This window comes from Sparassis crispa (assembly GCF_003851025.1).
Source record: "Sparassis crispa DNA, contig_000013F, whole genome shotgun sequence".
NCBI lineage: Eukaryota > Fungi > Basidiomycota > Agaricomycetes > Polyporales > Sparassidaceae > Sparassis > Sparassis crispa.
In genome coordinates this window covers 68,357-93,082 of record NW_020939760.1, presented here as the reverse complement: position 1 = coordinate 93,082, position 24,726 = coordinate 68,357, and the positions used below count along the sequence as shown (strand labels likewise).

General features: G+C 48.5%; 7 protein-coding genes across 7 annotated transcripts; 4 read left to right on the top strand and 3 right to left on the bottom strand.

Annotated features, from left to right (window-relative positions):
* Nucleotides 1-2,908: 2,908 nt before the first annotated feature.
* On the bottom strand, nt 2,909-3,205 carry SCP_1400340 (hypothetical protein; the record flags this gene model as incomplete). The annotated part of the gene is made up of 1 exon (XM_027763741.1): nt 2,909-3,205. One exon carries the CDS (start codon nt 3,203-3,205, stop codon nt 2,909-2,911), a length of 297 nt encoding a protein of 98 aa, XP_027619542.1.
* A 1,580-nt stretch (nt 3,206-4,785) lies between these two features.
* SCP_1400330 (hypothetical protein) lies at nt 4,786-5,561 on the bottom strand (the record flags this gene model as incomplete). The annotated part of the gene is made up of 2 exons (XM_027763740.1): nt 4,786-5,263; nt 5,323-5,561. 2 exons carry the CDS (start codon nt 5,559-5,561, stop codon nt 4,786-4,788), a joined length of 717 nt encoding a protein of 238 aa, XP_027619541.1.
* A 3,245-nt stretch (nt 5,562-8,806) lies between these two features.
* Nucleotides 8,807-9,361, top strand: SCP_1400320 (hypothetical protein; the record flags this gene model as incomplete). Its single annotated transcript, XM_027763739.1, has 1 exon — nt 8,807-9,361. One exon carries the CDS (start codon nt 8,807-8,809, stop codon nt 9,359-9,361), a length of 555 nt encoding a protein of 184 aa, XP_027619540.1.
* A 1,042-nt stretch (nt 9,362-10,403) lies between these two features.
* SCP_1400310 (hypothetical protein) lies at nt 10,404-11,642 on the top strand (the record flags this gene model as incomplete). Its single annotated transcript, XM_027763738.1, has 1 exon — nt 10,404-11,642. The coding sequence occupies one exon, from the start codon at nt 10,404-10,406 to the stop codon at nt 11,640-11,642; it is 1,239 nt and encodes a 412-aa protein (XP_027619539.1).
* A 1,372-nt stretch (nt 11,643-13,014) lies between these two features.
* Nucleotides 13,015-13,940, bottom strand: SCP_1400300 (hypothetical protein; the record flags this gene model as incomplete). The annotated part of the gene is made up of 2 exons (XM_027763737.1): nt 13,015-13,838; nt 13,895-13,940. The coding sequence occupies 2 exons, from the start codon at nt 13,938-13,940 to the stop codon at nt 13,015-13,017; spliced, it is 870 nt and encodes a 289-aa protein (XP_027619538.1).
* A 7,621-nt stretch (nt 13,941-21,561) lies between these two features.
* Nucleotides 21,562-22,128, top strand: SCP_1400290 (hypothetical protein; the record flags this gene model as incomplete). The annotated part of the gene is made up of 1 exon (XM_027763736.1): nt 21,562-22,128. The coding sequence occupies one exon, from the start codon at nt 21,562-21,564 to the stop codon at nt 22,126-22,128; it is 567 nt and encodes a 188-aa protein (XP_027619537.1).
* A 1,826-nt stretch (nt 22,129-23,954) lies between these two features.
* Nucleotides 23,955-24,530, top strand: SCP_1400280 (hypothetical protein; the record flags this gene model as incomplete). Its single annotated transcript, XM_027763735.1, has 1 exon — nt 23,955-24,530. The coding sequence occupies one exon, from the start codon at nt 23,955-23,957 to the stop codon at nt 24,528-24,530; it is 576 nt and encodes a 191-aa protein (XP_027619536.1).
* Nucleotides 24,531-24,726: the final 196 nt, after the last annotated feature.

The following is a 24,726-nucleotide window of genomic DNA, read 5'->3' as shown; positions in this document are numbered from 1 at the left end:
GCTTAATGAAAAGGGGTAGATAGTACCTAGTACGGATGGGCACTTGGGCATGATTATGACCAGCATGGAGCGTGCACTGGGCCTAGCAGAGCACACCTTTCCCCCCAACATGCTTAGTGAAACCCTCATGAAACTGCGCAACCACTTTCAGAACACCTCGGCGTATGTATCCAGTGCTGGAGGCCCTGTATGCGAGCCGTCTAGCTCCAATCATGCTTTGATGCTGGTTTCTGGTCGATTGGCTGACCGGCTGAGCAACTGGCTGGCTGGCTGGCTGGGCTGTTTTCTCATAACATTACAATGTAAAGGGCCAGTGTAATCTAGGCGCACGATACCTGTGTCGTACGGTAGCTATAACCTACATATACGAAAGCGGGTTGGATAGCACACTCAAAACACGCTATTAAGGCTTTGTCTTTTAACAATAATTCAATTTTATTAAACTAACCACTAAGGCTTCAGGACTATAGGGCCTCCACTGCGGAGTTTCACCCTTCTACTAAGTCGCTATGACGGTTAATCGTGATACTATAGTAACCCTTAATATATAACTAGTACCATAAGATTTTATTCATCGTAACTTTTTAATTATTTAAAGATCGTCTATATACTATGATATGGTGCACTCTGCCATTGCACTAAAAGAGTAGTCACCGAAATATCATGAAGACTCGGCGACATGGCAGAATAGTATATAAACCTTAAACGGGCCTAGTGTTATCACCCTGTAACATACTAAACTGATAGAGGTTCCTGTTAATTAGCCAAATAGAATCAAGGAAGTTTTACGTTATATAAGATAACTTAGTAAAGAACGATTCTTATACTCATAGCATCTATAACGATAATCTTACCGTACTCATTTAGATATTTATATAGTTAATACCGCGTTCCTCATAAGGCCTCTTCTAACGTAGCTAATTTTTTAAAAACCCACCGCTTTGAACGCCAACTATATTTTAGACGAAGAGCAAACAGCATGCAAGTCTTTTATTGGGCGCTGGGAGCCACTTCTTGGCTCGGGCGCCGCAGCGCTTCCAGTTGCCGTTTTACTTCAGCTAGCAACTTTTTAAGCAGTCAGACTGTCATAGGCTCGCACGATAGGAGCCCCCTTATTAGAACCAGAGGCCACGAGAGGCAGGTTGTAGTTGAGAGGGAGTTAGGCATACCGGGAGCAAGATGTCTCATTCGAAAGCGTGGCCGAGCACCGCGAGGTACGATGCGATATGAATCACAATAACATTCAACTCGGCTATCTCGAGCCTGTCCACAAGTGTGTGGTAACCCCTGTCAAATTAAAATCGTGATAATGAGCTAGACTAGTGGCCTTATGCTGCCCTATTCTCTATCCACGCTCACCGATGAAAACCCCGTTGCTGTAATAGTGGTATACCGACCTGGAGCTTCCTACATCCAACCACGCACGCATCTCCAGATCAACGCTGCATCGATAGCACGAGGCTAATTGATCCTATAGCGCAGTTTTCATCGTGATCAAGCAAGGCAGACTGATGGGCAGTGATTCCGGTGTTTCGCAGCCACGAATGGTACAAGTTGGGCAAGCAGCCATCAACTAACCTCTTGATGGTCTAATTTCAGTGGCCGACTGCGCATTTTTGCGGCTTTGCTCGACCACAGTAGCACCGGCACTGCTTCTGCTGTAGCGGTACGGTTTGTGCCGCAGCAGTACTGCTGTGCATATAGCGACATAACCACAGCTGGAGGTGCCGCTAGTGGAGTCAGGCTATGCTGCCCAAGTGCCATGTCTCCTCAATCTGCCCCATTGGTGTGGTGAACGTCAGCCTACAGACAGTGGTGGCACAGCAACTGTAAGCCTCGATACTCAGGCCATCCAGCTCACTGTGACACTGCTACGGTGTACATGTCACGGGTTCAGCGTGGATCGAGACCTGAGGAGGCTGCTCAGTGGGCGTTGTTGGCTATCACATTCGCAACTAATCCAATATCCATATCAGCCGTGCCAGTATGCCCCACCCGCCCCCCTCCACCGAGGCTTGCTGCGCCAACCCAACACCCAATACACTAGAGCCGCTCGAGAATCTGTCATGGCTTCATTAAAACAGTACAGTCAGCTCTACTGAGCTAGCGCAGCCCATGCAGTTCTGCTGGGTTGCACAAGTCCTCCATCGATGCACAAGCGTCTTTAGGAGCGAAATTTTACTATTAAAGAGTAGACACTAGGAGTTTTCGCAGCCCTAGTCTATGCTATGCCTCGGAAATGCGAATGGAGCAGCGATATGTACCGCTGACCTATTTATTCCGATCAACTGTAGTCATCATTGGAGGTATGCCGGGCGCCTAATCAGATAGCTTCAACTGACTGCCACAATGCTTCATGATGATAGACGCTTGCCCAGAAAGTATCAAAACACCCGGCCTCTGCCACCGTCTGCAGTTCACTGTTTGACTGCCGGAGCGCTGTCCCAAGCAGCTGGCTGGCCTTAGTGCGCGCACACTGGGTGAGGTGGCGCCCCAGTGCAGCAGCCGCAAGAATGCCAACCATGTAGAAGTTGCGATCCAGTGCCTTGATTGGGATAACATTAAGGGACATATGCACTAACATCCTCCCATCGACCGGATACGAGGATGCCTAGCGTACTAGAGCGGAAACAGGAAGCATCTACGCAATATAAATGCTCTCTACTGAATTCTGTCCTCTTATAGAGCTCGGACACTAGCTGGGTCTCATACACCTCTACGAACCCGGTTAGATTTGATACAAATATTACAGCTGCAAGGTGTTCCCTTTGACGATTCTGTATTTCGTTTCAATACACACACAGTCTAACTTCTAAGTGCCAGTATTCTATAGACGGCACCAATGGAAAGTGGCGTTAGAAGTGCCATATCTGACTGCGCGTACGCGGTTCATCGACTTCCGATCCTCCTAACTCTCCTGTGCCCTTTGCTGCACGGCCAGCTTGCCGTCGTATCCATAAATCTCCGTAGATAGGTAGACAAAATCGAAGAGGTAGTCGAGCAAGCCTCTGCTGGCTTCACAATCGTCTCGAGGATCAAAAGTCATCAGGAAAATACTGGGACGATGATGTGACATAGTATCCGCAGTCCTGGGGTTCATCGTATCATACACTGTCTGCGCGTATAACCAGCAGAAATAGAGGTTGAGGAGCTGTTCACTGCCAGTCGGCTCTTCGATGATGATGAGGTTGGCATCGCTCATCATTCTTTCGCAAGAAGTAGGCTGTCCCAGACTTCCTTGCCAATGGTGTTTAAGCTCGTAGATGTGCTTACCCCCCAGTGTACAGGCCCACCCTCCTTTGGAAAAGTTGGTAGAAGGACCGTAAAGAACTAAAGATCTGGGCCTGTGGCTCAAATTAGCACCGGAATGGATGTGCCGATCCCTCAGCGGGTTCGTAAATACCTTTCAGCTCTCTGCTTCTTCTTATAATTCCGGAAATTCTCAGTTCGCCACTGTCGCAGGGCTTCAGGCTCCTCAATCGCGGCCCCTTTTATAAGCTGAGCCTCCACCGGTTCCCACTTGTGAACATTGTCTGCATTTATTACGGATAGTTGTCTTTGAGCTTCCGCAGCCACTCGCACACAGTATTGGAAGAGTGGGTCCATGGTAGATCGTATCCATGTGCTTTGATTGCAAAAGCCGGCGACTGAACAAGGAGAAGCCCTCCTAGGGATTTCGAATGTTGCTTTTAAAAGCAGTAGGTCGGGAGAATTGCGGTTCTTTCTCCTCATACACTCGACATAGGTTGCGCTGTGGGCTAGGGCGGCGTATCTCAGGACTGTTAGTAGCTTGGGTAGCGGACTCTCACAGCACGCATAGCAGTAGCGCAATCATGGAGTCTCGGGGCTGAGATAGCATGACAGCCCGTCCTATGCAGACTACAAGAAAATTTTTCAGTGGCTCAACCAAACAACGATGGACACAATGTGCTATTCATAAAGTGGCTGCTGATTCCAGCCGTGCTCGTAAGACTTCACTGAGGGGGCTATTTACCGATACCCGTGCCGACAGGGCATTTGGTAGCTGATGTATGGTCTCTGATGCACCACCCGCAGCACATGTACGTGTTCTAGACCTCCATCTGTGCTCACTGATGCAGTCAGCTTGCCAACACACCGATGCTATGACACCACCGAAAATCCAAGGGAGCACTCAAGGCAGCCAGAGCCTAATACAAAAAGGATGTAGCGTGGCCAATGGAGATGCGCACCAAAGGCGCTATCGTAAATAATGTAGACTGAGCTTAGGACAAGACACCCGCATTTATACTTAGTGCTTAATATACCCTCGTGAAATCACCTGGTCGAATTCGGAGTACCTTAGCACAGAACGGGGTTTTATTCGGTGCCGGACTGTATCCGCTAGCCGTACTGTACCAGCAACTTAGTCACACTCTGTTACAGATACTTGGCTGGCTGACTGGCTGGCTGGCTGGCTGGACTGTTTCCCGATAACATTAGCTGGAATACGCACTAACGTCCACCACTGACTGAATGTGGGGATGACCGGCATATCGGAGCGGGAAACAGGCAGCAGCTCGTGAAATACACGCATTCTATCCATGATTTTTGTCCTCTTGGAGAGCTTCAACTCTAGGCCTCATGCACCTCTACGAACCCAGTTGGGCTTGGTGCAACAGTTACAACTATGCATTCTATTCAATGGTTCTGTACTTCGTTTCAATCTCTATTCATTCTGGTTGTTATTTCCCGGTAGACTCTGGGCAGCGCTAATCAGCAATGCTCATAGGGTACCACATCTAATAATCAGATGGTCCTATTCTTCTAGTCTTCATGACTCTCCTGTTTTTTCTTCTGCTCTCGCTCTTTCTTCTGCTCCTGCTCTTTTTCCTGTTGCGCGGCCAGCTTGTCGTCATACCTATAAATTTTCTCCGGTATGCGGATAAAATCGAACATGTGGTCAAGTATGTCTCGTCGGTCTTTATTGCCGTCTCGGGGGTCATAACTCGTCAGAAAGATAGCAGGGCATTTCTCTAGACCACAATACTCAGAATTGGTCTCAGCTGCATAATCAAACTGCACGCATAACCAGCGCATATTGATGTAGACGAGATGATCAGTGCTGGCTGGCTCCTCGAAGACAAAATACTTGGCATCTTCTGCCATCTTCTCGTAGCATCCGTGATCCCCCAGCTCTTCTCTGCGAAAACATTTCATCTCGTAGATATTTTTACCCCCGAGTGATTGTACCCACATCTCTGCGCCAGTATCCGGAGGGCCTATGAGAACCAAAGATTTGCCTCTGCAGCTCAGATTAGTGCAGGAAAGGATGTGTTATTTCTTCAGCGGAGTTGTAATTACAAATGACTGTGGCCTATCTTGCGTTTCTCGATGTTCTTGGTCCGCCACCATCGCAGAGCTTTGGGCTCATCGACAATGATCCCTCTCTCAAGCAGGAGTTCCTTCAGTTCCCACAAGTAGAGCCTGCCGGGTAGAAGTTTGGCGGTAACTCGTCGGCAAATGCCTAGGGCCATCAAGTTTGCGAGTTTGGAATTCGTGTTGAGGTTGGGATGGTCGCAGATTTTGCGTAGCATGTCCATGATGAACCGTGTCTATTGGTTTTGATTGTAAAAAGTCTGGTAGCTGTACGCGGCAAATTCGCCTTAGAACTTTGACTCTGTTTCTCGAGTGCAGCAGGCCAAGAGGATTGGGAGACCTCTTTATATATTCGAAATTGCCCACATTTTAAGCTAGCGGGGTGGTGTGTTAGGAACGCTTGTAGCTCGTACAGGCGCCCCTCGTAGAGATGCCCCAAGCAGAAACCGAATCAGCATAGAGCCTCGGGGGTGACACCGCATCGCTGCCTATTGCTGCACAAACGGCGAGAAAGATTCTCAGTGGCTCAATCCTATGGCGGTGGGTGCCATGTATTATAAATAGAGCAGCTGTTTATTCTAGCATCCAGCTACAGGCCCAGCTGTACTTGCACAACTTCACCATCGACGCTCTTCAACGACGCCCCAGTCCACTCGGCGCTGAGCATCTGACACACGGTCTCAGGCAGATCATTAGTGGCGTGTGAACACGCTTTCCAGACCTCCATATGTGCTCACCGATGCACGAGGCTTGCTTGATGCAGTAAACTTGCTGATGCGCCCGGCACACCGATGTTGAGACCCATGTATAATCTATTAGATATCTCAAAGCCGCCCAGGCCTGGCGAAACTAGCACCAAAGGCGCGATCGTAAACGAGATAGGCTGAGCTAGGGATAAACAAAGCTCTCCCACTCATACCTTGTGTCTGATGTATCTCTTGTGAAACTACTCGACCAATTTCAGAGCACCTAAGTGCAGAGCGAGTTTTTATCCAGTGCTATTCTTTCTCAATGGATCATACAGTGCCAGCGGCTAAGCCGCTGGCACTATATGGAATACTTGGCTGGCTGGCCGGCTGGCTGGGCCGTTTCCTGATAACATTAATGAACATCCGCACTAACATCATCCCGTCAGCGGAATACAAGGATGACTGGCGTGTCGGAGTGAGAACTAGCAGCAGCTACACAAAAAACGTACACTCTACCGACGACTTTTACCCTCTTTGAGAGCCTAGGCTCTAGATAGGCTTTATACACCTCCACTAGTCTATTTGAAATTGATTTAAATCTTACAGTTGTGTCGTATTCCATTCGATAATTCTATATTTCGCTTCAATATCTACTAAACCTAGCTTAAAAAACACCCCTTTCACTTCAACTCCCTCTGTTGCACCTCCAGCATGCTGTCGTAGTGACAAAACTTTGTAGGTACATGGAAAAAATCGAAGAGGTGTTCAAGAAGGTTTTTTTTCTCTCCCCACCATCCCCGGGGGTCGGAACTCATCAGAATGATGATAGGAGACTGCCACTGCTGAGTTTTCACAAGCTCGCTCCCAGGCTCGCTCCGACGGTTATATCCTAGCTGCGCACAATACCAGCTTATATAGAGACTGATGGCCTGTTCGCTGCTAGCTGGCTCTTCGATGACGATGAGGTCGGTATCCCCTATTATAGTAAGGCAAGGATGCCTACCTTCCACGCGAACCGATTTGAGATCCCAGAGTTGTTTGCCCCCCTGGGACCATATCCACGTTTCCTTGCCAGTACCTGGAGGGCCATAGAGCACCAAGGGCTTGGGTCTGTGGCTCAGATTAGCGCTGGAAGGGATATGCTGCTTTTTCGGGCGGTTTGTAGCTACCTTTTAGCTCCCTGCGTCTGCCCACGACTCTGGGAATACATGGTTTCCCACTGCTGTAGAGGTTCGAGTTTACCTTCAAGTATATCGGTGGCGACTCCCAGTAGAGGCGGGATCTCCGAAGCTCGGTGTTCGCTATGACAGTTCTCAAGTAATGCGGATCTCTGGGCGTTCATTTCGTGGAGAAATAACTCCTGGAATTTTGCCTCGGGGTCCATGCTGAATTGTATCTATTTGGTTTGACCGTAAAAAGCTGGTGGCTTGTGGTACGCGAGGAAATCTCTTATGAACTCTGAGTCTGGCTTTCGAAAGAAGCAGGCCAGGAAGACTGCGGACCCACCTCTTATATGCTCGGCAAAGGTCAGGTTTCGAGCAAAGGAGAGGGGGATGGGTCTATCTCAGGGCCGTTAATAACTTTGGTAGATGATTATTGCAGGACGCGGAGCTACTCCAAGTGGCAGCCTAACTAATAATAGAGTCTTTGGCTGAGACAGCATCCCCCCTTGTCTCTGCATAATTAGCAAGAAAATTTTCAGCTGTCTAATTATAGGGCTATCAATGCCATTTAATATCAATAGAGCGGTTGCTGATCTCAGCATACAGCCGCATACCCAGCTGGGCCCGTAAAAGTTCACTGAGGGCACTATTCAACCATGTCCGAGTTGACAGGGTGTTTCATACCTCATGTATGGTTTTTGGTGCATCATCCGTGACGCATGCATGGTTTCCGAGTCTCCATATGCGCTTACTGATATATGAGAGCTGTTTGATACAGTCAGCTTACTGACGTACCTGAATCATCGTCGTTGAGATACTACCTAGGACCTAATAGAGCTCTCAAGGTAGTGTGGACCTGGTGCAAAAAGGATGCAGCGTGGCTAATGGAGATACACACCAAAAGTGTGATAATGGGCGAGGTAGGCTGAGCTGGGGACTAGCAAGGCACCAGCGTTCATACCTGATACTCAATGCACCCTCGTGAAATTGCCCAACTGATTTCGGAGCGGCTTAGTGCAGAGCGGAGTTTCATTTAGTGCTGGACTGAATCTACGTACCGTGCTCTACTAGTGGCTCAGCCGCACTTTGGTATGAATGCTTGACTGGCTGGCTGGCTGGCTGGGCCGTTTCCTGATATCATTAGGGCGGGCAAAAAGTACTTATACGAGCGCTTGCCAGTGCTTGACAACTTCATCACTCAGCACTTCCACCAGTAAAAATTGGCATCAGTCTCTACTTCTTATCCTTCTATATCATAATAACCATGAGTATTCCAATCACACGTTCTCTGCTGCATCGATCTGTGCAAGCCGACAAACGTGGCCATGCTTCTCAGAAGTTTTGACCTTCACCCAAACCAATCGGGGATCAGCTGCATCCTACATACCGATGCAGTAGAATTCAGTGTTCGACCCGACAACGGTATATATGACTGGAGTGAGGCTGACGGGTGATGCCCGTATATAGTGCCACTTCCGTCCTTAAGTCGCACTGTCTCTGGTGAGCTGAAGAAAATGCTGGACCATGAGGGGTGTGAGAACCCCAATATCAGAGAGGACGCCCGTATTTGCCTTGCATGTTGCGGTAATTACCATCAAATCTATTCTTACAGAGACTATGGGCGACGAGAACGGGTGCCATTTCTACTGGAATCCAGAGTATGTCGAACGTGCTGATGTCGTCCTAGACCATTCGTTTAGAGCTTGCTACTTCACCTGGGGATTTAACGACGAGGAGAATGAGTACTATAAGTCTTTTATCGAGGCTCCTACTCCCGGACACGTACTTCGGGTTCAGATCTGCAGGCTCTGTATACAATACATCGAGCGGAAGCTTCGCGAACTTGATCTCGAGAGCCTAGAGAAAATCTTATCTGACATTAACGAATTTGGTGGAGACCGGGGGATCGACCGCCCTGGCCTCTTCATTCTAGCTAAAGCCGCTTTGGCCGAAGCTATGTATTGTGTCAAGGCCTTTAGTATTACTGGAATATTTGCGCAAGGCGGTATATTGAACAAGCATACCACTGTGCAGCCGGGCATGTGCCACCTCACCGACTCGCTTGATGCATCTATGGAAATGTTCGATTGGGTCCACGAATCACGCATCCCTACTTCACGAGTAAAAAATGATGCCGGTGATGTACGAGATCGAAGATCAAGATCAAGATGAAGTAATCAAGTTCGTGGCGTATGAGGCCGGGGTTATTACGGCATACTGTCCTTTAAGTGAAAATTGTACGCAGGAAATGAGGCCTGCATTGCTTCAAGCAATGAAACTCTCTCTTAAGAAAGGGGGTGTGCCATTGCGGTAGATAACGGGTAATAGGAGTGACTCTTTGCATAGTCCTTGTTGTTTTTATGAAAAGCATCAATATACGCGTCTTGAATTTCTTCATTTTTGCTTCTTTGCAGTCGTGGTGCATTGCCATCACTGCAAATACGCATATTTCAGACATATAAGCCTGTGGTCCAGGGCTCGTCCCTCTAGCTCCGAGATTTACTGGTTCGCTCTCAAGCATGTCTGGTCCGCTACTAGGTCATCAGCTATGCCCTATCATGCGAGTATATTACGCATAGGCAAGCCACGTATCAGGCACCAGTGTATGATTGGTGTTGATGTGAGATTGAGGCCCCGCAACTACGCTACGAAGTATTGGCGGCGTGTGTATCCCTTAATCCGCACCTACGGACAGGGCGCATCTATGAAATGTGTACCACGGGTCTTGCGGCATTGTACGCCGAAATGTTTTCACGGCTTTTGCGAGGTAGACCACTATCCATGCTGCGCGGGGCCTGCATTAGCTGGCTGGCGGGTATTTTTTCCGATGATATTAGGCTGGCGATCGGCCGATGGAAGGTACGAGTCAACATCATTTGCTTGCATCGTAATGGTTTCAAATTTGGAAGCTATGGGAGGTTTCTGCCAGTAGATCTACCGTATCTGCCGCCGCCAAGCTAGTCCATAATGGAAAATAGTATCCAAATATCCCAATCTAAGGCCTAGGCAGGAGTTATCCCGCCCCATATCGGGTCTCTTGGCAAGTCGAGCTTTACTATTTCTGTAGCCGGGGTAAAATAACATTAGTCGGAAGCGAAAAAGTACTTATACCTAACGCTGCCCGCTGAATAGTAACTTCACTACTTGACTCTCCAACTCACAAATATCGATACCAGTTTCTAATGCCTGTCATTCTTCCTATATTGTCATTACTATGGCTGCTAAAATGTCTACCCAAGGCCCATTGGCTCTCGCTGTTGTCGATGCCCGCAACCCGGCCAGCGTAGCTATGCCTGTCCGAGCCTTCTTCCTACACCCGAAGCAGACGGGGATCCATTGCATCCTGAATACCAGCCCTGTGGACTTCAGCGTTCGGCCATATGGCAGCAAACATGCTACGGTTGAGCATATTGTGGGCCGTGATAAGGCGCGCACGCCGTTGAAGGAGACGCCATCCTGGATTGACACCATTCCCGATGAACTGAAGCCATTTTTCGAGCGTGACAAGGGATGCGACGACTCAGAGGTCAGAGAGGATACCATCCTTGCTATGCAGGCTACCGCGGTGACTCTCACCTCCATTCTCAACGAGGCCACCCACGACTATCAAGATTGTATGTTCTATATGAACAAGGAGTCTATTGGAGACGTATTACTCGACGAACGCCATGCATACAGAACCTACAACTTTATCTGGAGACTTAACGATGATGAGCTCGCGGAATACAAGAGATTTATTGACGCCCCTACTACCGGAGACGTACTCCGGGGCCAGATACGCAAACTCTGTCAGCAGTATATCCAGCGAATGTTTGACGAAGTTTACATCGATGGTCTAGACGATATGCTATCAGATATTAAAATGCTCGACAGTCACCTAGGGAAGAACCACAGCTGCGTCATCGCTCTAGCCGGGGCCCCTTTAACCGAGGCACTCCCTCATGTTGAAACGCTCCGCACTGCTCAATTATTTATGCAATACAACATGATTGATGCGGAAACCAAAGAGCAGGTGGCCATGGACCTTCGCAACGATGTTGAAGAAGAGCACCTTCCTCATCAAGTGTTGGTAATGGGTAGTGCCAAGAATTCATGGCTCGAGCTCACGGACGACGAGCTGAACGACTTGTTCACCAAATCTCCCCAACTCCGGGACTATTTCCGGCACCATAAACAGGAGTCTCGCGAAGATGGGGGCTATTGGGTGCATGAGGTGGTCATGGCCGTGGCGGCAGAGGCTACGGCAAAGGGCACAGATCTTCAATCAACAGCGTCAAAGATGTACATCATCGTGGATGCGGATGAAATGTTAGCTCTGATGTCCGAGAATGGCGAGGCCGGGCCAAGCTCAGGATATCCTTCTTTAAGCGACGAGCAGAAACAGGACGTGAGGCTTAAGTTGCTTCAATCCATGAAGACGTCTCCCCCGGGCCAGCTTGTATGGTGGCAGTGAATCGGTGTTCGTAGGTGGCGGTAGTAGATGGTGGTAGAGATCGGAAAATAGTGGTGTTCCTTAGCGCAGTCCTTTTGGCTTTCATAGAAATCTCGAATATACGTACCTCTGAATATTGCATCTTTGCGTGCTTGCGGGCTCAGCGCTGCCAGGGCGAGCACACGCATTCCAGATAAGTGCCACCCAATGGTGCAGCGCTCCTCTCTCGCACTGAGATTAGCAAACTCGGCCCCGGACACGCCTTGTTTGCTGCTCCATCGTCTACCATGCCCATTCCACGAGATAAACTGGTCAGCCACGTCTGAGATAGGAGGGTGTGACTATTAGCACTGCTATGACTGGCAGGTACGCTGTAGCTGATTAGCGAGCCTGTGCCTCATTCAATCCGCGCCTCCGGGCTAGGCATGTTCACGGAATATGCACTAGGGGTCGCACATGATTGCTCCCGAAAAAATTTTCACGACACAGGGGCTGGCTGGCTGGCTGGCTGGTACTTTTTCTGATAACATTATTGGCTTCGCGAAGCAGGAAGCTCACTTTCAGCATCACTGCCAGCTCCAACGATGATACCCCAGCCTTGCCCGCGACACGCTGCTTCCAGGGCCCGGCCTCTCTCGGCTGTTATTTTTGGAAGTGCGGCCGCCGGTGGCATCTCCTCTGAAGTCCCTGCACCACCCTCATGCAGTGTAGCACGAAATGTCACTGAATCACCTGGAGCGTGTGCTCGATCTCGACCTGTGCATGCCCCATATGCTAGCAGCTGCCGTTAAAGACTCCCTAGCCCTTCGCTCGATACATCAAAGCCACACACAACATCAAAACGCCGGGATAGGTACTCACTCCAGCTGGCTAGCTGGCTGGTTTTTCGATAATATTAACCAACTAACATTGACCAACGGAATTACTGCCGGCTGTTAGGCCCATACATTAGTGACTTGATCGGCGAAGAATCTACTTCCGTGATACATGCGAGCGTGTAGTATAAGCCTTTACAGCGTGGCTAAGCGGTGGGAGCGACAACCCACTGCCAAGTCCAGTCAGCCATATTTTAACATCTGTGCAGATTTTTAAGGTTACATTTCTGTTTCTGGGTTATATATGGGAGATCTAGCCTGCCTATTCAACAGCTACAATAGATGTTTTGTTCACGAGATCAGGCAACTAACGAACTGGGAGTGGAGATTGGGCGTTTTTATCTAGCTCTCTCTGTACGAGAAGCATCTGCACTAACGTATTCCATCATATTGCGATTGAAAACCTTCTGACCATCGTATGCCTTGTCCGAGACCAACTGAACCAGGGAGAAAGCAAGAGAAAATGAAAAGCCACTATGCACTGTTTATCCAACTCAAGAGCGCAGTCCTTCAGTCGTCTAGTCCATCAACTTTCGCAGTCCTTCGATGACCACCTTTGTGATACCCTGTGCAGTCAGAGTGCCACTCTCCAGGTTCTCTAGCGTGGTACTGTTGGCAATGTCAAACATGCCGAGGCCCTTCTCCTTGGAAGTCTCACTGATGGCGTTCATCAGTCCCGTATACTCTTCATCGAGCCTCTCAATTTCCATCTTCGGCCTTAACGGCCAAGCTAGGATGTCGTCTCTGAGGTTATCATCTAGGTCCTTCAGAAATGCCATAGTCTGGTCATCCTGGTCCTTCAAACTGTCTGGGTTGCCTACTTGGAAAAAGTAAAGGCTAACCTGGTAGGGTTTCGTCTTGTAGAGCCAAATATCGCTAATGCTGTTGAAGATGACCCTCTTAAGAGGAGTTGGATCTTTTGCAGCATTGTTGGTAAGGATGATGATGTTGACAGGCTTCGTCCTGGCGGGATTGCAGCAACAGCTCTGCCAGTAGGGCTCCAAGATGTCACCAATGATTTTGTCGATAGTTGGTCTTTCCCTTGAAAAAGACAGGTCGCTGATTCCGTTGAAATCTGTTGTTCTATGCCATGGTGGCTTAAAGCGAGACACGCAGTAAGCATCTTCGTCCTCCGTACTCCAATTCATATCATCTTGAAAGAATAGGTGTTTAAGACGTCGGTGGGGACGTTGAGAGCCGGGACCGAGAGACCTAATGAAACCCATCTGTGTCATAATGCCTTTGCTGTCTTTGCAGTAGATTTGTTGATTCATTTGGATATCATCAGACACGACAACGGTGTCCACTTGCTCAAAGATCTCGCAGCCATCCTCGGCGGCATCTAAGCAGAATTAGTCTCGACTGACGGATTATGTAGATGCTTTACAACGCACGCACCTCTGGAAAGGTATTCGCAGAGTTCTGATACGATATTCTGAGCCATCTTAGCTATGGTGGGTAGGTAGTCCAATCTGACGGTTTGATGAGATGAGGGCGTCTTTGCTGGTTTGGGGTTGCAGAGAAGACAGTTTTTGGGTGGAGTTTAACTTTCGACTGCGCGAAACATCCGCACTCTTTATACTGCGAGGCTTCGCCTGTTTATCCCTTGGTTTGCGGCGAAAATTTTTTTTTCCTGCGACACCGCACGGCTCAGTTGGAGGCAGTGCTCACCTGCGCCGTGTCTACTATCAGACCGTGCATAAGAAAGACTCGTGGTGGCGTCTGACTCAATCAGGCCCGAAGGATGTTGTAAGCGGTCCACTAGTGCTGCGCAATGAGAGGTGATCACATTGGCAAGAGCGAAAGCGCCATGGCGCATGTTAATTTCGGGTCTGACCGTCAGACATCCAGGCAGAAGCCTGGGTGGTGCCGATTGCACCTGCACGTAAGATGGCTGGCTGGCTGGCTGGCCAAATTCCGATAATATTAAGCTAATTATAGGTCGACATAGGCTTAGAAGAGTCTGTCTTAATTATTTCATGGCGGGACTAGCTTGTGAATCCTTGAAGAAGCCTCCCAATGGCTGGCCTCCTTTATCGTACTTGCTATTAACGTAAGTTACCGTGTACCAGTCCTTATCATCTAACAAACTACAAAATCTTACTGTCGGCAGTTTAATGATTACTAATGGTGTCGGCAGTTTTAGTATGACTAATGGGAGTGCCCGCAGGAGGCATATAGGGAGCACCTCACCGAGTCAGTCGGCATCACTACCATCCACCACCATGTAATTACTATACAAATACTATACTTACTTACTCATGACTGGCTTCCCACTTTACGATGACTACCTAATCTTTATATTAATTGTTATAATTCAGAATCGACGTATACGCGCGCTCTAGAGAAGTCGCAGGATTCGCCCCTGCGACTTCTCCCTATCAGCTTCCGGTACGTATTATTCACCCCTATACGTCCCCGATTAGTCTATAAGTTTTACTGATACTACCTAACCTTACCTAAATCCCCTTCCACTAATAGAACTAACCCATCTTATTATAATATCCGATAATAGACACCTATAGAGGGTATAACAGAGGAGTCTTACTAAATTGATCAACATCATCAACCACCCTATATAACTACTTTACGAGAATGCTATACTTATTTTTTTTATAATTAGATACTACTTCTTAATAGCTATTAAAGTCCTTCTCTACTCACTATAATACTGAATCGGCGCGTATAAGCGTTTTTAAGAAGTCGTAGGGGCGAGTCCTACGACTTTTCCTTATTGATATTTTGCATTTATTAAAATCCTATTCAGTCCTATAATCGGTTTATAGTGTCGGTAGTCTGAGCGTGACTAATGGGAGCACCCGCAGGAGGCATGCTGAAGCACCTCGCCGAGTCGGCGGCCGGCGACACCATCGACCCATCATGTAACTACCATGCGAATACCATGCTTGCTTATTTATGATTAGTCCTTCGGCCTTGCGATGGCCACCTGACCCTCATATTGATCATTGCAGCCCCGAGTCAACACGTGCGCGCGCCCCCGAGAAGTCGCAGGGGCGAACCCTGCGACTTCTCCCTATCAGTATTCTGCGTGCATCGTGCGCCTAAACCCATCCCCGATCGGTCTATAGGTACTGCCGACGCCGCCTGGCCTCGCCTGAACCCCACCGCTGATAGGACTAACCCATCTCGACGCAACACCCCACAATAGGTTCTGCTGATGTCGTCTGGCCCTATTAGGGCTCCTATTACTGATAGGATTAACCTATCTCGACGCAAACCCGACAATACTATACCAGCCCCTTACAGTTCATTAGACGACAGGGGTTGGTATGCGGTGACTTACATTGCTGGAGTTTATTCAATTCCAGCTAGTACATATCGCACGGATGTCTGCGGCTAAGGCAAATCCTGAACAGGGACGTATAATCCTGTACGAACTTTTTGTGGATGCATGTAATGATGACCATTTATATAAAATATCTAAAGCACAAACGATACGAAATTTGGTGGTCTGAGTCCATTGTAGCCGCTGAACTAGCCGGCTACAAGCCATTATTGACTCTAGTTATTGTGCTCTACACATAAAATTCTCGGTTTGCCTGTATATTAGCGTAGTAGCGACCAATGCAGCACTGTGCAAGCTCAGCCGTAGGTACACTGTATACCTTTGTAGAGATAAATATTTAGACCGGCTGGCTGGCTGGCTGGCTGGGCGGTTTTTCGATAATATTAAACGATCAGTTACCTTGTTAGTGTTACAGGGTGATAGCACTAGACCTTTTTAAGGTTTATATACTATCCTGCCACATTGCCGAGTCATGATGTTTCGGTGACTACCCTTTCAGTGTAATGGCAGAGCGCACATATCAGTTATTAGACTACCTGATTAACTAATCGATTCAGATCTTAATTATATTAAGATAATGTAGTGTGGGCAAACGTTGAATAATTGTAGGTAGGATCTCGTAGTTCGTATTCTGAGGAGGATCAGACCTCGGTGAAACACGTCAATGAAGTTGGTGTTTGTGAGCACCAATGAAGAGCTTTCCGAAGTTTTCTTGAAGTATATCGCCACTGCAATCTTGTTCTTTCCGTGTCCATGAGAATACTACCAAAGCAGAGACACCACAAGCTATGCCAAGTGAAATACTGCCCCTCTAATCCGCAATAGTTTGGTCTGACCTTAGAAGAACCTGAAAAGGCATGAAATGTGGGTTGCTTTTGCCAAGACTTTAGTTCAAATCTAATCAAACCGCCCTGTGATATGGTATGCTCTGCCATTATACTAAAAGGGTAGTCATCGAAATATCATGAAGACTCGGCGACGTGGCAGAATAGTATATAAACCTTAAACGGTTATAGTGTTATCACCCTGAACACCCTGTAGGATACGCAGACGTACCAAAAAGACGAAACCGTGGGCCATAGAGGACTCCAGAAGCATCAGCAGGAGAAGGACACTATGTTGGCTAGCCACTATTCTGTTGTACAATTACTAAGCGTATCTTGAGCTATGGAACCAGCTCTCTCGGTATTGCCAAGGTACCTTCAGCAGCTACGTTTAAAAACCTAGATCGCGCGTTTACCTTTGTTCTAAATGTGCTTGGGTTAAAAATCTCAATACTTCTACATGCCGAGTGCACCTTCGCCATAGGCTCTACGATATTGTGGTCTTGAGGACATGTATAGCTCTTGAGTCTCGTGTTTCGGGTTCTATGCTTTGGCTTAGGGTATTGCAACCTATTACCATGATCTACTCTTTGGACTCGCTTTAACTTTGTGCGCGATAGTAGGACTGACGGGTGATATCATTCTTACGATGTCTTCTTCCCTAGGCCTACGTCTGCTCAGTGTTGATGCTTGAATAGTAAAATCTACATATATTGTTGCTATAGGCTTAATTCATACTACTCAGCATTACCGTGGTTGAAAGCCTGCAGAACTGACACATAGTCGAGCCGGCCAGTCGCCTAGAGCCTATATCCTTACTAGCATTTTCGGCACTTAATGTTATCGAAAAATTCAACCAGCCAGCCAGCCAGCTATCCGGGAATAGCAGCTTTATGTACCCCACGTGAAATCTGATCGCGGCAAGTTCCATACAGAAAAGACAGTCTTACTATGGCGCAGCCATGTGAAGGAGATGACCATGGATGTAATAGGCTAGTGCAAGCGAAAAGTGATTGGTAGCATACGACACCCCTGCCAAAGTAGAATCTGCTGGATGCCGCTTCTGTGAGGCGAGTCCGTGCTTCTCAAGGCCTCTTGCTGGGGGGTTCCCATCAGAAAGTATCTCACTAGTCCTTCGGTGTATGCCCATACCTTTAAGGTACTGCACTGTATAGCACCCTGCATGGATTGTGTGGAGGCACGAAGGTTCGCACCTCGCAATGTACTCGATTGGAGAGTACCATTCCGCATTCATGCAAGAATACTCTAATGACAAGCATCCGATATCAATGGAATGAGCCACGATCAACTCAACGGCTTTTATTTGCAACTGGCCAGCGCGATGAAGACAGTGAGAGGCTATGCAGCTCAAAAGTTTCTGTCAACGGTTCTAAAAGTTTAGTCAACCAGAGTCTCGTGGAACGAAGCCACGGACTCCGTCTCATGTCATGCGCCAAACGAGCCCTAAATCGCTCCATACGCCACTATCAGACTCTCAATGAAATAAGCTCACTCAGGAAGACAACACATGTCGTGAAACAAGCCACATGTGACGAAGCTGAATGAATATTGCTGTCTAGCATTGATCACGCCGACTGAACAATTGTTTCCCCGATTTACTCCTCTGTAATTTAATGCCGGCCATCTGTTCTTGAACTGATGCACATTCATATCCCTCGCATAACCCGGTATACCCGTCGCTTTCAGCAGTCCCTCAAATTACTCCAAGCAGACAGTGAAACCCAAAATGGTCCGATTGCTGGACCCAGGGAGATAAATGAGGCAGTCTCTATAACTCGCATCGTGGGAAACCATGGTTATTGTAGTTATCAATGGAAACCTTCCGTCCTAGTGGGTTCGATCCACAAAAATGATGAATTGCTTCCAATATTGATTGTGAGCTTGGAGGCACTAGAGGCGCTGATCGTTGTCGAGTGAAGGTGGGCCTGATGCAGGTCCAGTGTCGAATGCGTGATCTTGATTCCAATTTGGCCAACAGTAGCCAAACCGTGGCGAGCAATATCGGTTGGTGTAGTGTGGACCATGACTGTATCTGTCGGTGAAACGGCCATAGCTGGCGGGCTCAATTTCTGTCCTTTGTCTCATACGTGTTGCTTTAGATCGCTGCGTGCTCGGTGAAGGTGCAAATGGTGCTCTGGCTCTAGCCAGCTGCGCCGCCCCTGTCGTGCTTCTGCCAAGTGAGCGGGCAAATCGGTCTGTTTTGCTTCCGCCAAAGCAAGTCGGTGTGGCTCAGTCCCAGACCATAGTCTCTTCCATTCCGGCATCTTCGAATGACACTTTTTCTCTGAGACCGATGACGATCCTGCCCATCCATGGTGCACAATAGATCCGCGGATGTGTGCATTTGGTGGAGGAAAGGAGCCATTGCACTGCCTATCTTTTGACTGGTACTGCAAGCTTCGCTTAATCTGACCGATATATGGTACGTCTAAGGGTGTGGACTTGCTCGAGAATGAAGATGAACACGTCCTTTGCCAAAGAAAATTTTTTTCTCTCAGGTGAAGAGATTCAAGAGCCGCGCTTCTCATCGCAGCTACTTTTGCTTTAGTTTAGATACGTAGATAATAATGACGAAAGCGATCACAACAATCACAAGAATAACTGCGGCGAGCGAGAGGAATATCCTGCGGTGGTTTCGCACCATATAGAGCTCAGATGACATTGTACCGATGATAGTGCTGATGTTGCTGGCTGATGAGTTGCAAAATTTTCACCAGTATAATATTATCGAACACTAACTAGCCAGCTAGCTAGTCAGTTCAAGTAATTGACGCACGTTTGGAATGTACACTACAATGTTTGGGATCGATCATGCCTACTGAGCAGACTTATTGAGAAAGCGCCGTAGCTTACCAGATACCATATTGGCGACGAGTGCTTCAGCTCGCATCACGCAGCGTAATGGTTCCTGTTTAACGCGAACAACGAAAGAGCCACATACGCCAAGCTCGCAGCGGAGAATTCGGCAAAGATCTCCCACGCTCATTCAGCTCTGGTTTCAGAGTACTCCTTTAGTGAATGCAACTAGACTGTCTTCAGAATCGTAACAGCAAGTAGAGTTGCGAGTGCTCCCGTTTATCAGCGTGCTTTTGATAAGCGACGAATGCGAAGGAACTGCCTATGTCGAGGTACTGTAATGCTTAGGTGGCAACAGGTTGTATGTGGGCTTATGGAATGCACGAGCCAGAGCTAGTGATCGCCTTACCGGAGCACCTACAGTCTTTCTAGCACACAAAAATGCGGTGGAGGGCGATGGCGTCCCGACGTATGGTCTGACGTGAGCTAAAAGCAGCATTGTCCACCATGTTGTTTCAATAGTGCTGGCTACCAAGAGTCCCCCATGCACCTCGTTTGAGTTATTATATGCTTATTAACAGTGCTGCTCATCATGAAGCCCCGGACGTAGCCAATTCAATCTTCCTTCATGTCCGCGAGGCGGCCACGAAAAAAAAAGTCGCGTCTGAGCATGAGGAGTGCGAGTGGATATCCCTCGTGCTTCATCACTTTGACATGATGGGCCTGAGTCGCCATTACTTCAACAAAGACTACACATGCCTAGCAGGATTATGAACCATGTTTACGATCGGCCATTGGGCGGGCACCGAAGCCCTCTGCTGGCAGCCTCATGGTGGTGACCTCTACTTTCTGTCCAGCCCCCACTAGGCATGCTCTGCAGGATCGAGGCCAGCTTCTTGCGCCAAGCCACAAGGCCATGTCGAGAGATAAATATTGTAGAGTGAACAGATCGACCATCCCGGCTGGCTGAATAATATGGCTGTGCATAGCCGCGTTGGCTTCCCCGCGGTCGAGTCCGGGATCTCACTTTGCGGCACAGCAGTGGCTATGCAGTGTCTGTTGGCGGGGGCTGGTGCTTTATCCAACCAGATGCCTCGCGGTCGAGTCCGGGATCTCACTTTGCGGCACAGCAGTGGCTATGCAGTGTCTGTTGGCGGGGGCTGGTGCTTTATCCAACCAGATGCCTCGCGGCCCGCACAGCCTAGAGTGGCAAAATGCCAGGGAAGCTGCATATAATCGTATAGCGCACTCTGCCATGACCGCGCGCGATACGTGGAGCAAGACGATCCAAAAACTATGAATCCTTCCATGTGGCGATGTGAGGCTTGGCGTGCCCAAATTGCGTCTTGTTAACGAAGCAATTATGCCCAGACGGGTTCAGAGAGATGAAGTTTCCTATCACTTCACCGGTGACCAGCACGCCGCTTTGCGATATCTGAAAGTGACATCGAAGTGGCCCCGGTGTGAGGGGGACCATTTCCACGCTATATTGAAGACGAGAATCTCTGCGGCAAACATGAGCGTGACGATATTCCGTGCTTGACAGTAGTCAAGCTGCACAGTGCATGTTCGACATTGTCAGTATAAAGTTGCCACGCACTGCCCCGCCCCACTATCAAAGCCGGATGATCTAGAGATCAGCACATATGGTGGTTGGTAAGGCAGACTACGTAGTGGATTGCGACCGAGGCCCTTGAGAACTGGGAGGATTGCTGCCACCACTCGCTAGCTGATGTATCGAGTGTCCACGCCGGTGGACCCGGCGGTAGACGCTAGTTACACAGCCATATGTGTAGATGCGCGCGCAAGTATATATTTCCGCGTGGGCAGCGCCTGCAGCATCGAACTCTGTAGTTGGTGGTTTGAGTATTTCTACTTCCTTAATTATCTATGGAAGGCTTGTGTTTAACTGTCAAACGCCACATCCGCAACCCATCACGCATCTTGGAGCTTGACCATCTCGCATACACAGAGCACACACCCATTAGGCACCAATCTACTTGTGCACTCTCGACAAATAATTCATCGTTGTTTATTTTCTACTGTAATCTCTGCATTGAGCATATTCATTATCTTCAATCCTTTTCACTACAGCTTCTTTTCGATCTTGTTTCAGTATGGACGGCGCCAATTACGCCAGTGACCTCAGTACCCCCGCGGAGCGTCTAGAGCCATCGCACACGCATAATGAGATACTGGTTGATGCGAGCGCCATAGCTTGCAGCCCCCGACCTTGGTCGCGCCAACCTCGAACGCGGATGATCAGGGGCTGTGCCCGCCACGTCCTAGTCTTAGTCAATCTCAAGGATAGCACAAATGTTGCCAATGCCAAAAAGGTTCTCAGTTGGCTCTACAGTACCAGTGCGCCAACCGATACGACAGTATACATTCCCGAAGGGCTCTTGCAATGCGAGTCATTTGGCGATCATCACGGCTGGGTCCCTGATCAAGTCCACATCCCATCCATCAAAAGCGATAGCTCGATACACGTGGACTGGCCGCACCCAATCGACCTGGTGGTTGTGCTCGGGGGTGATGGCTCGCTTCTTGCAGCCGCACAACTGTTTTCTGGGGAGGTGCCGCCGATTCTGACCTTTCGGCTAGGCTCCCTCAACTACATGGCAAACTTCGATTTTGGGGACATGGCAACAGTTCTCAAATGGGCTATGGGCGATCAAGACTGAGAGGTGCTCGACCATATGCGCTTGACCTGCACTATTATTCGCGCTGACAACTGGAACCGAACAGTTGCCGAAGGCCAAAAGGGGGAATTTCGAGGCCCTCATCGAGCGTGACCAGCAAGATGACATGCCACATTTCCGGTTGACGATGGATGGAATGGAGGATCTCTTAGCAGATGGCGTGATATTTGCGACCCCAACAGGATCTACCGCCTACTCGGCATCAGTAGGTGGCCCCTTGATGCCCCCCACTGCTTCAAATATCATCTTTGCGCCAAAGTGTCCACACTCCTTGAGCTGTAGTCCACTGGTATTGGATGAGGCAACTCAGTCGACCATTGGGGTCCACGAGAGTAGCCGTGGTACCGCCTGGTTCAAAATTGACAATCGCCGAGGGATCAAATTGTTCCCAGGCGATGTGGTGAAAATCTGGGCAAGCAAATTTTCCGTACCGACGCTAGTAGGTGAGCTTACACCGCGTGCCGAGTGGATGCATAGCAAAAATGAAGCTCTAGGCTGGAATCAACGCGGTGGAAAGCAGTGTACGGTCTAAGTTAGCGACATTGTGTATTAAGTGGTATCAGATGCTGTCGCTTAAAACGGCAAGTTGAGACTCTTGTATATATGGACATCTCAAAAGTTTCTTGCATACTATAGACTAAATAGAATTCTCTGACAATTTTTTATCATTGATAGAAGATTGCCTGCTGTAGGATTGCAATATGACAGCTTAGAGCTTTAGATGGGATTTCGCCATGGCCCCAACTAATTCAAACAAATTTGTGGCCACTTGATCAGCAGTAGCGAGGCACAAATATTTCCTGTTCAAGAACAAAAGCGTCTACATCAGTACAACCTTTTGCCTCAGCCGCTCATTTGTCCTGATTAGAATCCGTGAAGTAGACATGGAACGAAAAGAATATGCTGCGGCCGTAGTCTATCACTTGCACAGCACTTAGTCCGTTCAGTTCAAACAAAATCTAAAAATAACGTCTCAATAAATGAAGGCCCTCATGTAGCCAAAGTAGACTTATGGAGTAGCCCTGTAGGAAGGCAAGGCAGTGCGTAGGTTTATTAATTGTGGTCAGCCTCCAAGCAGTGGCAGAGCTTGGAGCAAGGTGCAACTTCTCACAATTACTCCAAAATAACCACTACTGAGCCATATTTGTTACTTTAATTGATAGTTCAATAGAGCCCCGGACCTGCAGTACGCCTTGCTTAGCTACGTCAGCTTATAGAAGGGTGAGAGGTACACCTAGAACGCTTAATGGCTGATGAAAGGCTAAAAATAACTTGTTCGTGCGCTAGTAGCAGTTGGCGATCGCATGGCTTAGCGACGTGGCTGCAATGGACGAGCATCGCGGCTGAGAGGATTGCCGTAAATCAGCCAATAGGAACTAAAGTTTCTTCTGTTCCACAACTAGGAAAGCTTCGGCGCTACCAAACTAGTTTAGCTCAGTAGATTGTGCGCGGGCAGCTGTAGTGTGACTCATCGCCAAGCGCATCCTCCAAGCGGCTGTGTGGTTGCAAAGCGCCGCTGGAGGCCTCATCTTCATCCGCAGCTTACTGGGCCTCGGCAGCTGCCTCACTAGACAGCCTTCTGATGACGCTACATGGATACTATTCACGCCTCCCAAAATTGGGGCAGTGCATCCAAGGGGTATCTAAGTCCAGGCCTGATGATTGAAGTGGTGTATAAAAAGCTGCACTTTCCCACCCAGTTGAAACGATACCATCGCACTTGATCATCTTCTTCAATACCACCAGCTTCTGTCTCTTACTGCATTGCTTTATCCACGACACAATTTCCACATCAACCACTACTCAACATGTCTTACCAAATCATCTTTGCCTTGGCCGATTCCAGCCCTGAGACCGCCAAGGTCACCTGCAGCCACGTTGTTGACGCACTCAAGATCGACAGCAATATCGATTTTGTTATCCCCAGCCTTGGTTTCAGTGCCACTTTTGAGTCGCTTGAGGAGTTCAATGAGCACATCGAGACAGCTCAGAAAAAGACCATTGTGGATGCTGCTATCCTCCCACCAACCCACTTTGCCAATCTCCTTGCCACATTTGGCGTACAGGCAACAACAGACAATATCCCTGTGATCTTCTTCTACTCTAAGCCCGAGGGATGGGAGAACACTGAGGATGCTACGGCAGCTGCTATCAGCACGATTAAGAGGCTTGGCCTTCATCAAGATGGTGATACTGTCGGGTCCACGATCATTCAGGTGACATCTTTTGAGGGAAAGTCTCTTGAGACTGTCACTGCTTTGGATGATAAGATCGAGAATGTCAGCCCCGAGGTGCTTGCTGGGGACGTTGTTCCGGATGTGATTGACACAAAGAAGGCCGGCATCACCTTTGCCGATGCTCTCAATGGCGCTATCGACGACTAAGGACTTGGGCGACAAGACATCATGACACACGCTACAATCAGCACTACCGCTCCTAAACTTACTCACAACTACGAAACCATCCGAACATGTTATCTCGGGTACCAGATTGCAAGTTGAGACGGGAGTTTTTCATATATTTGTTCGTTATTTAGATTGAATCAATTTTCTTAGCACCCTTTACTGTTCAAACTGTGAA